This window comes from Podarcis erhardii, assembly GCF_964252035.2.
Source record: "Podarcis erhardii genome assembly, chromosome: 16".
Lineage (NCBI taxonomy): Eukaryota > Metazoa > Chordata > Lepidosauria > Squamata > Lacertidae > Podarcis > Podarcis erhardii.
The window spans coordinates 31,141,423-31,158,593 of NC_138514.1; the positions used below are offsets into that span (position 1 = coordinate 31,141,423).

General features: G+C 45.4%; 1 protein-coding gene across 3 annotated transcripts; it reads left to right on the forward strand.

The window, feature by feature from the left end:
- Positions 1–8,775: 8,775 nt before the first annotated feature.
- Positions 8,776–16,267, forward strand: LYRM9 (LYR motif containing 9). Of its 3 annotated transcripts, none has more exons than XM_081843675.1 (4): positions 8,776–8,861; positions 12,597–12,742; positions 14,618–14,710; positions 15,674–16,267. In XM_081843675.1, exons 2-4 carry the CDS (start codon positions 12,617–12,619, stop codon positions 15,689–15,691), a joined length of 237 nt encoding a protein of 78 aa, XP_081699801.1. In that variant the 5' UTR covers positions 8,776–8,861; positions 12,597–12,616; the 3' UTR covers positions 15,692–16,267. The 3 variants fall into 3 exon arrangements, with proteins under 3 accessions (XP_081699801.1, XP_081699803.1, XP_081699802.1); XM_081843677.1 differs by having other exon boundaries at positions 8,808–8,861; positions 12,600–12,742; XM_081843676.1 differs by lacking the exon at positions 8,776–8,861 and adding an exon at positions 9,021–9,108.
- Positions 16,268–17,171: the final 904 nt, after the last annotated feature.

The window sequence follows — 17,171 nt, forward strand, 5'->3', positions numbered from 1 at the left end:
GACTCCCCTGGGTTCTAATATTAAGAGAAGGGACGCAGGTGGCGCTGTGGTCTAAACCACTGAGCCTCTTGGGCTTGCCGATCCGAAGGTTGGCGGTTCGAATCCCCACATTGGGGTGAGCTCCCGTTGCTCTGTCCCAGCTCCTGCCAACCTAGCAGTTCGAAAGCACACCAGTGCAAGTAGATAAATAGGTATGACTGTTGCGGGAAGGTAAACACTGTTTTCATGCGCTCTGGTTTCCATCACGGTGTCCCGTTGTGCCAGAAGCAGTTTAGTCATGCTGGCCACATGACCCGGAAAGCTGTCTGTGGACGAACGCTGGCTCACTCGGCCTGAAATCAGGATGAGCGCCGCAACCCCATACAATGGTACCTCAGGTTACATACGCTTCAGGTTACACGCTCCGCTAACCCACAAATAGTGCTTCAGGTTAAGAACTTTGCTTCAGGATGAGAACAGAAATCGTGCTCTGGCGGCGCGGCGGCAGCAGGAGGCCCCATTAGCTAAATTGGTGCTTCAGGTTAAGAACAGTTTCAGGTTAAGAATGGACCTCCAGAACGAATTAAGTACTTAACCTGAGGTACCACTGTAGTCGCCTTTGACTGGACTTAACTGTCCAGGGGTCCTTTACCTTTACCTATTATGAGAGCAACCCCCCTCTCCGTTTTCAAAACCCAGGCACATCGAGTATGTTAAAAAAAAGTTTGTGTTCTTCTGTAGCAACTTCATGTGCCTCTTTCGGAGTTACCCCTACCGCCATCAACTTTGCAGACTGTGTAGATTCTGATCTTCCCACTCCTGTTTTCACCACCCTGTTCCCTTTTGGGATTTGCCGTTCTGCAAGAACTCCAGTTAATTAAACTGCATCTCAATGTCAGATTTTATTTCGGGGGTTTTTATTATTATTATTTCAGCTCCCCCTCCTTTGAGAGCCAACAGAAGTTCCGTCACGAACTCTTTTCCTTTAAATGCCTTTCTTGCCAAAGAGCTTCTCAATGTGAAAAGAGATGTCTCTATATCTGTAACAACATTTAAGTTTCACTGTGCAGGGAGGCAAGGTTAAATAAAAAGGGGGGGGCATTTGCTAACAGGGGAGAATGTGGCAAGGATAGTTCTTCATTTAAATGCGCTCTGAAGAAACAGCACAATGACTTTGTCGCAGTGCTAAAGTCAATGTTATGCATCTTGTTTGCATATCTGGGTGTGAAATTAGAATCTCTATACTCTCTGAGGCTCAGTTGTCTCCCTTTCTGATCTTCCCACAACCGAAAGCAAAAGAGCCACCACGTTAACAGCAGCTGTATAGTGGTAAACCTTTGGAAGGGCAAACGTTCCTCAACGCAGTTCCCATAGCCACACACCCCCACAAGCAGATTTCGTAACCACGCCTCCCAATAAGCACCCAAAAATGTAGGCGGTTGTGTCGATCCATTATTATACGCACACGTCAAAATACGTTCATAGCATAATGACCAGTTTTTATTAGGAGCTACATGAGCGCAATGCTGCCTACGCAAAGGGCTTTGCATGCACATTTTAAGCTTTATTTCTAATTGGTACGTGTCTCGATTGTAACTGATGACTGTAACTTTTCAGACCGCGAATGTTTTGGGTTGTTGCTTTTGTCCTGCTTTTAATGCGCTGTAGCACAAGAGTGTCCAGTGAAAATAGGGACATCCTGTTCTGCATCAGGAAACATCTCCCACAACTGAGCTCCCACACACATAAATGTCATATATGCATCTCCATCTGTCGCCTTGAGCCACTTGCAACTGTGGGATGTAATCCACTGGGAGCAGTCAAATACAACATTCCTTGTTTTCCTAGAGTGGACATGCAAGGGGATGTTGGTCCAGCCTGTCGAAACTTCCTGTTCCTCCTGGGCTGGAGCATCCTTTCCTTGCATGTGACTAGAGGTGGACGTGACCTTACCTCTCCAGGTAACAAAAGGACAAGTCACGCAGCACTCTCTCTTTTTCACTTCCTTCTTCGTTTGACCAGCTTCTTAGCTAGGAATGCTCTGCTAGCTCTCAGCTAGCAGAAGCACTGGGATTATTCCCTCATATGGGGTAGATCCACATGTACATATTTGTAACTAAGCCTGCCTTCAGGAATCCAACTGTGAACTGATGTGAGTAAACTTCTTTTATTGACCTTAAATGAGATTGCCGTGTCTTTATTCTTTTAAGAGGGATTAAAGGGAATTTACAAGGAACGTACAATTCAATCTGACACAGACTGGATTGTATAATAGTGAAAGGCTTACACGAGCCTGCAACCAGCTATCTGATGTGCATGTAAGAAAGGGGAATGTAACTCTGCTACATGAAGGAACTTTCTGGCGCAAGTTAGGAAGGATATTAATAAACAATATATCCTCTCCTGCCATCCTGAACATTCCCACAGCAACCGCTCAGCTTATCCTACCTCACAGGATTATTGTAAAGGAAAAAATGTGTGAGGGAAAGGATAATGTACAACACCTTCCGCAGATAAATGGAATGGAATAAAATTTTAGCAGTAAGCTGCCTTGAAGTCCCTGTCAGGGAAAAAGGTGGGAAACAACAACAACAACAACAACAACAACAACAACAACAACAACAGCAGCAGCAGCAGCAGCAACAACAGAAGAAGAAGAAGAAGAAGAAGAAGAAGAAGAAGAAGAAGAAGAAGAAACAACAACTGTGGAATTGAACAGGAACATACCAGTAAGTAAAAATGCTTCAGATTGCAGGGTAAGGCTGCACAGTCTTTACCCAGTTACTTGGGAGTAACCTCCATTTAACACAGTGGGACGTACTTCTCAGTAGACAGTGTAAGGCTCCATCTGCAATAAAGAAGTAGACACTCCACATGTTTCCTAAGAAATGGCTGGCTGCTGAAGCAACACAATTTAAGTAATTAAAGTGGATTGGTGACCTTTTCCTTCATATGCCAGCTTCACAATTTCCTTCATTGGGTGCAGGACTCCATTTTGGCACTTACACACCACTTTTAATTGTTCTCCGAGACGTGGAGGGGAGGAAAAAAAGAAAATGGGGGCATTTCCAGGATAAGACCAGAAACTGTGATGGCTTCTGTGATTCTGGGACTATCCCTGGAAAATCAGGACACTCAGAGGGCATGAGAGGGCAATAATGTGGTCACATTTGGGAGGTAATGCAGAACTGTTAATAAAGCTGAATGATGTGTGGATGGTCCAGTATAAATCCACCACAAACGCAGGATTATTGTGTTGGTTACATCTTGCAGACTACATACCCTCCGACATTTCTCTGAAGAAAATAGGGATGTCCTGTTTAATCATAATAATGATGATAATGATATTTTTTTATATCCTACCCATCTGACTGGGTTTCCCCAGCCACTCTGGGTGGCTTCCAACATATATAAACCATTAAACATCAAAAAACATTAAACTTTTTTTAAAAAAAGACTTCCCTATACAGGGCTGCCTTCAGGTGTCCTCTAAAGCTCGTATAGTTACTTATCTCTGTAGCTGGGGCGGGGTGTGTGTCCCATAACGCCATACTCTCCAACATTTCTCCGATAAAAATAGGGATGAGACTACACCTGCAAACACCCCCAGACCCTCCAACTGCCCCTATTTTCTAGGGACAGTCCCGGATTTACAGAAGTCGTCTCAGTTTCTGACTTGATCCCAGAATGTCTTTATGATGCCCCTATTTTCATTGGAGAAATGTTGAGGGGTATGGAGTTATCCGACTCCTGTGCCATCTGAAGGCAGCCCTGTATAGGGAAGGTTTTTCAATGTTTAACGTTTTATTATGTTTTTATGTATGTTGGAAGCTGCCCAGAGTGGCTGGGGCAACCCAGTCAGATGGCCGGGGTATAGATAGCAAAATTATTACGATGAAATGGGACGTCCCTATTTTCACCAGAGGAATATTGGAGGTTATGACACCGGTTTGGAGGGGCCCTTGCTTTTTTGATGCAGCTCAACAGTGGATAGAAAACTAGAAAATCCAGCCCAGCCAATAGATCAGATTTCAGGGGCAATTTGGCAAGAACTTGTTTCTTCACCAGCTGGTTTGTTTCTTCACCTTTACCTTCCTGAACCCAAGAGAATCCTGCAAAAAAACCAAAAACGATTCCTTGTCCAATCTGACCAACCCAATTATTTAGCTTGCCAAGTTTAATTTTGGTGTTATAAGCTATGAGCAGAGAAGGCTTGCCAACAAAGTGGTCGGGGTTCCTGGTTTCTTGCAGAGAGAGACACACAGAATTTTAGGGCCTTTCCCAATTTTTAATAAAGGACAACAACAACAACAACAATAACACCACTTCGCTTTTGGCTGCAGCTCTGGCACCCAACATTTCGCATTGAGTGAAATCTGAAGAGTTCAGCATTCTAGAGGAATTTGAATGGCAACCGAAGCCCTCTTCAGTGAGAGTGTTGAAAGCGTTTCAGATGAAACTGTGAAATGGGGAGGGGAGGGAGGTTTGGCTGCAAAACAGGCGCAGCTGGAGGAGAGGAATGAATCCCAAGAGCATCTGATAGCTGAGGTGTCACGCGGTGTCATCTCTCGCTCGCACTGCCTGCGCTTGGGCCTGAATCGGCCAATTGACAAACTCGGGCATGCAGAGATTAATTGGGGAAGGCTTTCCCTGGCGCTGCTGCCCCAGTCTCCCTTATCAGGGGCAGACACTGCGATGGAAGGCAGAAGAGCGTTGCAATAGCCAGAGCTGGGCTCCCTTCATGCCTGCCTCTTTAAAGAAAAGAATCAGGAGCTCTTTATCTAAATGCAAATGTGATCTGAGCTCTCTGATGAGGGCATCATTATACAGTCATCTATTCCACAAGCTGCGCAATTAGCAGATTTCTTTCTTTCTTTTTAAAAAAATAAAAACTCTGAGTCTACTGAGCTTTGCTTAGGAAGTTCTTTGGCGCTGTGCGGGTGCTATTTAAGTCGGAGCGAGGAAACTTGTGTCACTAGAACATGTCATACAGGCAGATTATACTCACCCCCACCCCGGTGATTACTTTTTTATTATTTAGTGGACTCCCTATTGTTAGGAGACCTTGGTAGCCTGACTTCTGTCGCCTAGGCTCTGGCAACCTCTAGGCTTTGATTACTGCAATGTGTTATATGTGGGGCTGCTGTTGAAGACAGTTTGGAACCTGCAGGTGGTGCAGAATTCAGAAACCGGGTTGCTCACCGGGGAAAGACAGCCTGAGCACATAACACAAATTCTGGCCCATCCACACTGGCTTACAATTAGCTTCTGGGCCCAATTCAAAATGCTGGTTTTGACCTATAGAAGAGAAGAAGAAGAGTTTGGATTTGATATCCTGCTTTATCACTACCCGAAGGAGTCTCAAAGCGGCTAACATTCTCCTTTCCCTTCCTCCCCCACAACAAACACTCTGTGAGGTGAGTGGGGCTGAGAGACTTCAGAGAAGTGTGACTAGCCCAAGGTCACCCAGCAGCTGCATGTGGAGGAGCAGAGACGCGAACCCGGTTCCCCAGATTAAGAGTCTATCACTCTTCACCACTACACCACACTGGCTCTCTATAAAGCTCACGACCTGAATACCTGAAGGACTGCCTGTCCCCACATAAACCAACCTGGACCCTGTGTTCTTCATCTGAGGGCGACCCACCTGCATGTCCCTATTTCCAGGGACAGTCCCAGATTTATAGAAGCTGTCCCGGTTTCTGATTTAATCCCGGAATGTCCTGCTTTTCCTCAGGACATCCCTATTTTCATTGGAGAAATGTTGGAGGCTATGCCATCCACACACAACCTTATATCAGGGTGCTTTGCTCCATTAGAAAGAAAGGAAGAAGCAGAAATGACCTTAATTTTTAGAATACGCCGTTCTTAATCACAAAATCATGTGAATTAATCATTGGCAAGTCTGTGTTGATCATTACCCTGCTTGGTTTATATTAACAGGAGCCATGGAGTTCTCTATTAACTGCACAAGCTGCCGCTAGACCCAAGTGGGCCTTTCAAAAATTGTTTTTTATTGCATTTATGCCTCCACCTATTTCTCCAAGGAGCTCAAGGAGGCATACGTACTTTGCACCCAGGGCCAGATTTAGGTTTGATGAGGCCCTAAGCTACTGAAGGTAATGGGGCCCTTTATATGTCCAGCTGTCCTTTGTCAACAACAAACTGTCACTGTTTTTCGTGTAGAATATATGCTATATGCTACTTTATGGACCCATAAGAATGGCACCAGCAAAAGACACAGACGTGACAGCGGAGAGGGACTGAGGGCCATAGCTCAAGCTGAGAGTACAGGGACCCATGTTCAATCCTTGGCATCTAAATGGATCTCAAAAGAAGGACTGGAAGAGGCTGTCACTCAGTCAGGGCCGATGAAGGTGGTCCAGAAGGAGCAATGGGATGCATTTAGAATCATAGAATGGTAGAGTTGGAAGGGAACCAGAGAGTCATGTAGTGCAATGAAGGAATCTCGACACACAGTCCCCCATGCGCTAGCAGTTTTATCGCATTTCTATAGTGCTTAATATTTCAAAAATTCAAAAAAACAGCCACAAACCAATTTAATATTCAAACAAAAATACACAACCCAAAACAAGTCAAGACAGCACTATAAAAACCACACCAAAGCATATGAAAACATTTGTTGCATAAAAGCCGATGAAACTGAAATTCATGAAACAGTACCCAGTCTTATGGCTTAGGGAAAGCCTGGGCATAAAAAATGTAAGCTTTTACTAAATGTCAGAAGCACCTTAGGGTTGTTGCTTCATGTATCACAGAGGGGAAGGCACCCCCTGGTACAGGAGCAACAGCAGAAAATACCTGTTTTTGGGCCACCAATCTAAGAAAAAAGGGCTCTGTTCCAGTGCACTGTGAGATTTTGTTGCTGGTCCCCCAATTTAAGTGTTGGCAAAAACTTAACTTGTAGAGTAGAGCTTTCCAAAGTATGCCCACGACACATTAGCATGTCTGTGCCCCACAAACGCTCCCCACATTCCTCCCATGGCTGGAAAGGGGTCAGTTTAACCACTGGTTTGCTAAGAAAGCTGAATTATGGTACTATGTCATGTCTAAAAAGTGTGTCACCAACTTGAAAAGTTTGGAAAGCTCTGTTGTAGAGAAAGGGAAAATAAGAATGCCCAGTTCATGCATACATTCTTCTAATACATGGAATCATAGAATCGTAGGGTTGGAAGGGACCCTGAGGGTCATCTAGGCCAACCCCCTGCAATGCAGTAATCTTTTACCCAATGTGGGACTTGAATTCATCACCCTGAAATTAAGAGTCTCATGCTGAGCTATCCCAATAAAAACCCAAATTAGAGGGCCTTTTGCCCATCACGGAGGCATCACAGCTCACCTCCCCAATCACATCTAGGATTAAAGCATGAGTTGCTATTTCGCAGGTCCCTTTTCTGTGGCGTTGCAGGCAGATATCCAACAGACAAGGCTTTCCTGGAAAAACTGCACCTGTTGGATTCCCGTTTATCACACAGTCTTGGAGAACACGGGATTTTCCTGGAAACTGCTGTCAAGAGCAGGCCTGCGTCTTGCTCGCCAGAGGGCGCCCTTTCACTGCCTGAAGCACGCCTGCGTCAATCTCCCCGTCGCTGATTATGTACCACAGAGATAGAAAAAGTTTAGAGCCACGCGCGGACTGAAATTCGTGTTGCACTGAGTTTTTTTTCTGTCCAAGATTTAGGTATGATTGAGGAGAAGCTTTTCGTGGCACGAAATAAGCGTGATCATTCGCTGATGCGAACTCATTGAACTGCTGTTAGAATCATAGATAACAGAATCTTAGAATTGTAGTTACTTCTTTTGCAACCCACCCACAACAAAAAACATAGCAAGAAGCAGACGATTTTGTTTTGCTTAACCCCCTTCTATGTGTACTTATTTCTCTCTTGTTTCTTTCTTAAATGAATGCGCAATAAATAATCAATACAAAAAGCAAGGTTTTATTTTGCAGAATGATATTCATAGCAATGATTTTTCCATACAAAACAAGGCCCGTTGGAAAGAAGATTGTTGCTTTTGCTGTTAATAATAATAATAATATTAATAATAATAATAATATAATTAATAATAATACTATATTAATTATTATTAATACTGATGGTGATTGTGATTCCATACAAAATAAAACCTGAGTTAGAAAGAATTATTTCTGGATAATAATAATAAAAATAATAATTTACCCACAAGCAGGCTCGACTTTAATCAGAGATTGGCTGGGCCTCTGTCATGGATGCTTTAGCTGAGATTCCTGCGTGGCAGAGGGTTGGACTAGATGACCCTCGTGGTCCCTTCCAACTCTACAATTCTGTAATTCTGTAATTGCTGATGGGTGCCCTGGGACCTAAACCCAAGCAGCTACTGTGAAATTCTGAATATCTTTCGTGATCTGCATTCAAAGCTTTCCTGCGTACATTTAGAGCTCCCGGATTCTTTGCGGGTTTTGTGCTTGGAATGTGTGTTGAATGAGATTTACATATCTGCTGCGGATCTGCTAGGAGAAGACAGTCTAACAGGCATCCCCAAACTCAGCCCTCCAGATGTTTTGGGACTACAACTCCCATCATCCCTGAAAACTGGTCCTGTTAGCTAGTCATGATGGGAGTTGTAGTCCCAAAACATTTGGAGGGCCGAGTTTGGGGATGCCTGCCCTAGAATTAATCCACACTGAACTCCCTGAGATTTACTCCTGAGTAAACGTGTGCTGAGTAGGGCGGCATCCAAAGAGAACCCGGAAGTTTCGTATCCAGCACATAGGATGTGTCCCTCTGCAACTTTTTATCTCTACGTTGCCCGGAGAACCGACGGCAGAGGTGTCCTGGAAAAAGGGACCGCGCATGCGGCAGGAGGAGGTCAGCTTCTTGGTAAGGGAGCTTTTGCAACAGGGAATGTGCATATATGCGTGTGACGGGAGCTGGGGTGCTTCGTGCACAGGGGGCCGTTGGAGACTGTATACTGGGGAAGGCCTGTAAGAGAGATTGGGAGGTGAAGGGGAGGGTGGAATGCAATGCAAAGGTTGCAAACGCCAGAATGCAAGAGGGGCGTCACTGGATGATCCCCGGCTCTACCTCTCTTTCAAATCAGAACCAGTGAAGGCGGTGAAGGTCCTGTGTGAGTGTCTGGAGGCGGTTGGAGGATGGATGGCGGATAACAGATTGAGGTTGAATCCTGAATAAGACAGAAGTACTGTTTATGGAGGACAGGAGGCGGGCAGGTGTGGAGGATTCCCTGGTCCTGAGTGGGGTAACTGTGCCCCTGAAGGACAAGGTGCACAGCCTGGGATTCATTTTGGACTCACAGCTGTCCATGGAGGTGCAGGTCAAATCTGTGTCCAGGGCAGCTGTCTATCAGCTCCATCTGGTACCCAGGCTGAGACCCTATCTGCCTGCAGACTACCTTGCCAGAGTGGTGCATGCTCTGGTTATCTCTCGCTTGGACTACTGCAATGCACTCTGTGTGGGGCTACCTTTGAAGGTGACCCGGAAACTACAACTAATCCAGAATGCGGCAGCTAGACTGGTGACTGGGAGTGGCCACCGAGACCATATAACACCGGCCTTGAAAGACCTACACTGGCTCCCAGTACATTTCCGAGCACAATTCAAAGTGTTGGTGCTGACCTTTAAAGCCCTAAACAGCCTTGGTCCAGTATACCTGAAGGAGCGTCTCCACCTCCATCGTTCTGCCCGGACACTGAGGTCCAGCTCCGAGGGCCTTCTGGTGGTTCCCTCACTGCGAGAAGCCAAGTTACAGGGAACCAGGCAGAGGACCTTCTTGGTAGTGGTGCCCGCCCTGTGGAACGCCCTCCCACCAGATGTCAAAGAGAACAACAACTACCAAACTTTTAGAAGACATCTGAAGGCAGCCCTGTTTAGGGAAGCTTTTAATGTTTGATGTATTACAGTATTTTAATATTTTTTTTGGAAGCCGCCAGAGTGGCTGGGGAAGCCCAGCCAGGTGGGCGGGGTATAAATAATAAATTATTATTATTATTATTATTATTATTATTATTATTATTATTATTAAAATTGTGCAAAGCAGCAGAGGCAGCCCCCATGTTAAGGCAATGTGGGCTGAGTGCGTTTCTACCCCTCTCTTACTCCAAAGAGCTCGAGGCTGCGTAAAGAGTGCTCCCTGTCCTGCCAACCTAGCAGTTCGAAAGCACGTCAAAGTGCAAGTAGATAAATAGGTACCACTCCGGCGGGAAGGTAAACGGCGTTTCCGTGCGCTGCTCTGGTTTCGCCAGAAGCGGCTTAGTCATGCTGGCCACATGACCCGGAAGCTGTACGCCGGCTCCCTCAGCCAATAGAGCAAGATGAGCGCCGCAACCCCAGAGTCGGTCACGACTGGACCTAGTGGTCAGGGGTCTCTTTACCTTTTTATTAGCTTCATGGCCTAGCAGGGATGTGAACTCGGGTCTCCCAGGCTGATGCTCTTGAACCACTGAGCAATGCTGGAGGCAGGGGTGGGGTTGCAAATCCGACACCCCCGGGCAAATCCGACACCCCCGGGCAGCTGCCTTGGTGGGAGGGGAGGAGGCTATGGGTATGGGTAGGAACACACCTTTGGACTTCAAGGTGTAAAAATAGCAAATTTAATCTCAGGCAGCACGGACCACGGGAGGCAGATTGCGCATGGAAGCGCACGGAATTGCACCAAGGTGCAGTAAACAACCATCGTGGAATGTAAGCATGTGCAAGCCTGTGGCACAGTGTGCTCACTGCGTCCAACATTCCTCCTCCGTGCTTTCCTGATTTATTGGCGGAGTGACTCGTAAACAAAATTGCTTTCACTAATGTATTAATTTTTAGGTGGCAATCGGAGCGGTAAATTTAAGGCTTTGATCAATGCTTTTTAGGTGACAGTAAGCCCTTCCAAGTTGTGGCAGATATGTGCATTTGATTTCTACAGGTGGGAGAGCGAGAGAGAGCAGAAGCTGATAAATCTCAGGACTTCAGCTATTTGTTTGCAGGACATCTTGAATTTCAGAATTATTGTTTTCCAGGATTCATATACATTTTAGAGATGGAAGGTGTTTTGCAGGTTGTCTCGCCCAACAGGCATCTTCCTCCTCCATATCATCAGTGTTGTCCTGGTAGAACTCAGCAAAGGACAGGATAGGGACTAAACGAATTGGCTTTGCCTGTCATTTAGTTTGCTCCGCTTGTCATTGACTCTGGCGCCACCTACTGTTTGGCTCCTTCCCTTCCATCCTACCAGTCTCAATGGGCACCAGCCGCCAGGCAGCTGCAGTTATTTAAACTGTTCTTGTGTAGCCAGACATTTCAATGATCATTTTATACAGCTTTTAATAATTTTATAAGCATGCTTTTATATTGTTGTACACTGCCCTGATAATTTATGGGAAGGCAGTACAGTGGTACCTCAGGTTACATACGCTTCAGGTTACAGACGCCGCTAACCCAGAAATAGTGCTTCAGGTTAAGAATTTTGCTTCAGGATGAGAACAGAAATCGGGCTCCGGCGGCACGGCATTAGCTAAAGTGGTGCTTCAGGTTAAGGACAGTTTCAGGTTCAGAGCAGACTTCCGGAACGAATTAAGTACTTAACCCGAGGTACCACTGTAAACAAATAGTTTTATTAAATACATAAATATAAATAAAACAGCTTTTAATCAATCAGTTTTACATAATGTAAAACATCTTATAAACTGATATATAGGTATACATAAATGAAGAGTCACCTTCACCTTTTGATTAGAGATGCATGATTAATACCTCTTATACCATAATAAATACCACAATTGTATTTTGAATTAAAGACAATATTTACTTACAGAACACCATACTTATATTCAGAGCATTATAAACCAAGAATTTATTTCCGATATCAAGCTTAAATTTTTTACTGTACTCAATAAATTTTTCTCATTTTAGCACAAAATCCAAAAAATTCCCCAGTCAGTTTAGTCACTGCTGTGAAATCTCAAAAGCTTTCTATCCATTCATTCATAGGTGGTGTAGTAGTCAATCTCTACATTTTTGCAAAATGTTTCCTATCAGCAGCCAAAGACACCATTTCTTTTTGCTCTGATATTGCTGACCTTTCTGAAATGAACCATATCTGAAGCGCTCTTTATTAAGGAGCAAGGCCTCTGCAACTCAGTGGGACTTACCTCTGAGTAAATATTTTCATAGAGTAAATATTTTCCCCAGCCACTCCGGGCGGCTCCCAACAGAATATTAAAAATACCAAACACTAAAAATTTGCCTAAACAGGGCTGCCTTCAGACATCTTCTAAAAGTCAGATACTTGTTTATTTCCTTGACATCTGATGGTAGGGCGTTCCACAGGGCGGGCGCCACTACCGAGAAGGCCCTCTGCCTGGTTCCCTGTAACCTCACTTCTCACAGTGAGGGAACCGCCAGAAGGCCCTCAGAGCTGAACCTCAGTGTCTTGGCTGAACGATGGAGGTGGAGACGCTCCTTCAGGTATACTGGGCCGAGGCTAATGAATGACTAAATTGCAGGCTGAATGACAACTGTTTTAGCTGTCGCTTCAGGGATGCAAACCTTGACATTGGGGTCGCTTGTGCAATCTGACTAATACTCCTGCAATTCTGTCGCGCTTTCTTTGAGGAGCTGAACGATTGCAGGCGATGGCTCCCCTCCCGGGAGCGGAGCTGGTGAAGAGCCCTCTGCAGCTCTACCGATACCTGTTGCGTTGCTGCAAGTTGTTGCCAGGGAAGAACGTCCAGGAGCACTACAAGCACATGATCCGGCAGGTAAGGAGGAAGACTTAGACCTGTTGTTGTTATTTAGTCGTTTAGACGTGTCTGACTCTTCGTGACCCCATGGACCAGAGCATGCCAGGCACTCCTGTCTTCCACTGCCTCCCGCAGCTTGGTCAGACTCATGCTGGTAGCTTTGAGAACACTGTCCAACCATCTCGTCCTCTGTCGTCCCCTTCTCCTTGTGCCCTCCATCTTTCCCAACATCAGGGTCTTTTCCAGGGAGTCTTCTCTTCTCATGAGGTGGCCAAAGTATTGGAGCCTCAGCTTCAGGATCTGTCCTTCCAGTGAGCACTCAGGGCTGATTTCCTTCAGAATGGAGAGGTTTGATCTTCTTGCAACCCATGGGACTCTCAAGAGTCTCCTCCAGCACCATAATTCAAAAGCATCAATTCTTGGGCGATCAGCCTTCTTTATGGTCCAGCTCTCACTTCCATACATCACTACTGGGAAAACCATGGCTTTAACTGTACGGACCTTTGTTGGCAAGGTGATGTCTCTGCTGTCTAGGACTTAGACCTAGGTTCATAGAATTGTAGATTTGGAAGGGGCCACGAGGTTCATCTTAGTCCAGTGCCCTGCAACACAGGAATCTTTTGCTCAATGTGGGGCTCAAACCCTTGACCCTGAGGTTAAGCATCTCATGCTGTACTGACCGAGCTATCCCAGCAAGTTTTCCCAGGACACTGAAAGCTTGCTTTGTCTAGCTCAGCAGCTCTCCAGGATTTCAGGCCGGGAACACGCCCAACCTGATCGCCCTGTCACCTAAACGTAAAGTCAGGGCTGTTGTCCTACTCAGAGTAGGCCTATTGAAAATCTCCGACAGGGCTAACTTGGCTCCCTTAGTTCCAGCGGGTCTCCTCCTAGTTGGATGCAACTCCAAGGCTGTAGTCCTCATGCCTCGAGATAAAGGATTGGATTAAATAAGAACCTCGGAAACGGTCTTGTTCAGAGTCAGCAGAAAAAGGGAGAAGCGTGTCTGCGAGGGGCTGGAAAAGATGGATGTCCGATATGATGTTACCCTGACACATTTTGCCTTGCATGAGCCTCCTTCAAGGGCTTATCTCACTAATTTCCTTATAAACTTTGGGTGGCCTTTGTGCAGCTTGTGGAGAAATTTGCAAGACTAGATGCTTGCTGTGTGCATATACTGAGTCAGACTGTTGGTCCGCGCAGTTTGGAATTCGTAACCTAGACCTTGGCTGAGAGCAGTTACAAGGCCATTGGAGAGAGCTGCCCCTGGGGAAACAGAGGAGGCTGCTTTAACCAGAGTCAGACTCTTTGTCCCTCAGTATTGCCAACACCAGCTGGCAGCAGCTCTCCGATAAGGGTACTTTGGATAAGGAGCGTTCCTGGCCCTACCGGAATTGAGCTAGGGCCCAAGATCACTAGGCCTGAACTGGGTGTTAAGAGATACTTAAAGGTAAAGGGACCCCTGACCATTAGGTCCAGTCGTGACCGACTCTGGGGTTGTGGCACTCATCTCGCTTTAATGGCCAAGGGAGCCGGCGTACAGCTTCTGGGTCATGTGGCCAGCATGACTAAGCCACTTCTGGCGAACCAGAGCAGTGCACGGAAACGCCGTTTACCTTCCCGCCGGAGCAGTACCTATTTATCTACTTGCACTTTGACGTGCTTTCGAACTGCTAGGTTGGCAGGAGCAGGGACCGAGAAACGGGAGCACACCCCATCGCGGGGATTCGAACCGCCAACCTTCTGATTGGCAAGTCCTAGGCTCTGTGGTTTAACCCACAGTGCCACCCACATCCCCCTTAGAGATACTTATTTTCTAGTAAATGCTCTGTGGACTGAGTGCTCCATTGTCCTTTAACTGAACGGGTCACTCTCTCCCTGCAAATCGTTTCACAGAGTTTTCACGTCCATGCTGATGAAGACAACCCAGAGCGGATCAGGCAGATCATCAAGAGATCCATTGAAGATGCTGATTGGGTGATGGAAAAAGTGAGTATTCCTTGCATTTTTCTGGTTCTGTGAAGAGGGATTGATTGCCAAACTGAGCTCTCTGAGAGGAACACAACTCTCGGCACCCTTAAAACTACAGCTCCCATAATCCTTTGGGGGGTATGTCACAGGTGCCTGAAGGTGGCTTCTGCCTGGATTCTAAGGAGGATCTGCAACCAAAGACTTACAATGGGGGGTGAGTTTGTGGAAATGGCAAAACTGATGGCAATCATTAGAGGCCAGTCAAATCTGAGAATAATTAAAGAGTGGGATGGAGTGAAGGAATACATGAAAAAGTATGGTTCCGGAACTGGAATTTTAATAGATAATGTGTAAAACGTGCAGGGGTAAGCAAGGATCAATTGAATAAGAATCAATTGAATAATTATTAAACTACAACAACACAACAAGATGGAAGAAATTAAAAAAAATATTGAGATCACACATGGGTGAAGGGTAGTGGGGGTATAGGGGAATTTATAAAAAATTCTAATACAATATTTCTAATTGTGTTGCATTTATATATAGCAAAGGGAAGTCTATAGCAATTAGGTATATTTTAATCTAGTCAACTTTGTAATAGGCTTATGTTACAAAACGAATATGGATTTTGAATTTGATGTTTGTAATTCTTTTTCGGTTTTGGAATAAAGTTAAAAAAAAGAAAAGACTTACAATGGGGGTGTGTTCCTGTCCAAGATGCCAGCCAGCCAGCTTTGCCCTTTTCCAGCACGCTCCATTTCGGACTCCACTCTCTTCCCATTGAGGAGAGACAAAGCTGGCCTCTCTCACTCCTAGCCACAGAGGACAATTGGGCACATGGGGACAAGGATGTATCCCGCAGCAGCCCCAAGCTATGCCATTGCTCTTTCAGAGGGGCTGCGACCCCATCCAGCGCAGGTAACCTGCCTGCGTCCCAGAAGTTTTGCTTATTTCCTGTCTGTTTCCCTCTTTTCCTTTTAGTATAAGAAAAGAAAGTAGGCCGGAAAGAGTTAGATGGAGAGAAGACGCCTCGTTTCTTGAATCAATTTGGGTTCAGAGGACCAGAGTGGATCAGCAGCCCTCGTCTTTCTCCGGTTGCAAAATGTACGATGGCGAACCCTACCTCGGCCTCCCTGGGGTGAGCTTTTCAAAGCTCTTTGCTTTCAGTGATCATCCACTGGCACAGACAAGCAGGATGCTGTCGCGATTTACCAGATTTCAGTTTCAGACTTAAATGCTGAACTTCCTTGACAATGGAGTCAAGGCTTTTAGCTGAAATATAGGGAAGGCTTGAATCTCGAAAAAGGAGTCGTTTGAGATCACAGGATGGAAAGTTGTGTCTACAGGATTCTGCTTAGGGCTGAATGATGAATGTCACTGTGTTTTGCTGGAATTCAGATAAACAAGACACCCTTGGATTGGAGACTGTTGCTTGCTATCAAATCTTCATTAAAAACAAGTGCATGATAGCCACACTTCTGCTTACTGCCAATAAATCAGGTGCTGTTCACATGCTGAAGAGTCAAGGAGCTCTTTGCTGATTTAAATTAAAACACCCACAGACTGTACAAAAAACCCCAATGTATGTGCCATTTGTAATTCAGTTTTAAGAAAGTGTGCCAGATTACATTACACGAGATTGCGTTTTTTTTTTAGCCAAAAGGCAAGGAATTCATATTTACTTTAAAATGATATGTCTTGCTTTTCATTTCATCTGTGCCTCAAAGATCTAAAATGTTGAAAAATAAAACGTAGGAACCCCAAGAGTCATCTAGTCCAGAATCCTTGACCTCCGTTTACAAACAGACTCCACCACCTTCCTTAATCCTTTTTGGGCTGGGAAGTTTGTCTCCCAAGTTGTTTTTAAAGGTAAGGGTGTTTTTTGGTGACTCGGCAAACCACAAGATTCCCCCGAGCATGTTCCCCAGTGTCCCTTTGACTCCCATTTCTGTCAGCACTCACCCCCCAAGTTTGCTGTTAGAGGGAGTGATTTATTTCTTTTTTTACTCCAGTTGCCTACAAAATATTTAGGGTGGTTAAATAGGGTGGCTAAATCAGTAGCAGTCCACACGACCGTGTGCTGATATGGAACCACCCATCCTTAGAAGGAAAAAGGTATTCTTTCGATATTCGTAGATCAAAGTTCCCAGTTACCGCTTACAACCACATACTAAAGAGTGTAGCCAATTCTGGCCACACACTCAAGTGTAGACCCATTGAAATGAATGGGCATGGCTACTTTAGGTCCATTAATTCCAGCAGATCTACTCTTGAGTGAAACTTGGTTGGATACATGCCTAATGGAGTTTTTTCCAATCTCATGAGACTTCAGGAGTCTGGAGCAATGCAAATCCACCCCAATAACAGGTGGATTTAAGGGAATGCGAGCTGTTCGCCCAGTCCGAGAAGGCTTGGCAGGAGATGCTGCAACAGTGACAATCAACAGAAGGCCAAACTTTGCAGGACGCTGCTGAAATTT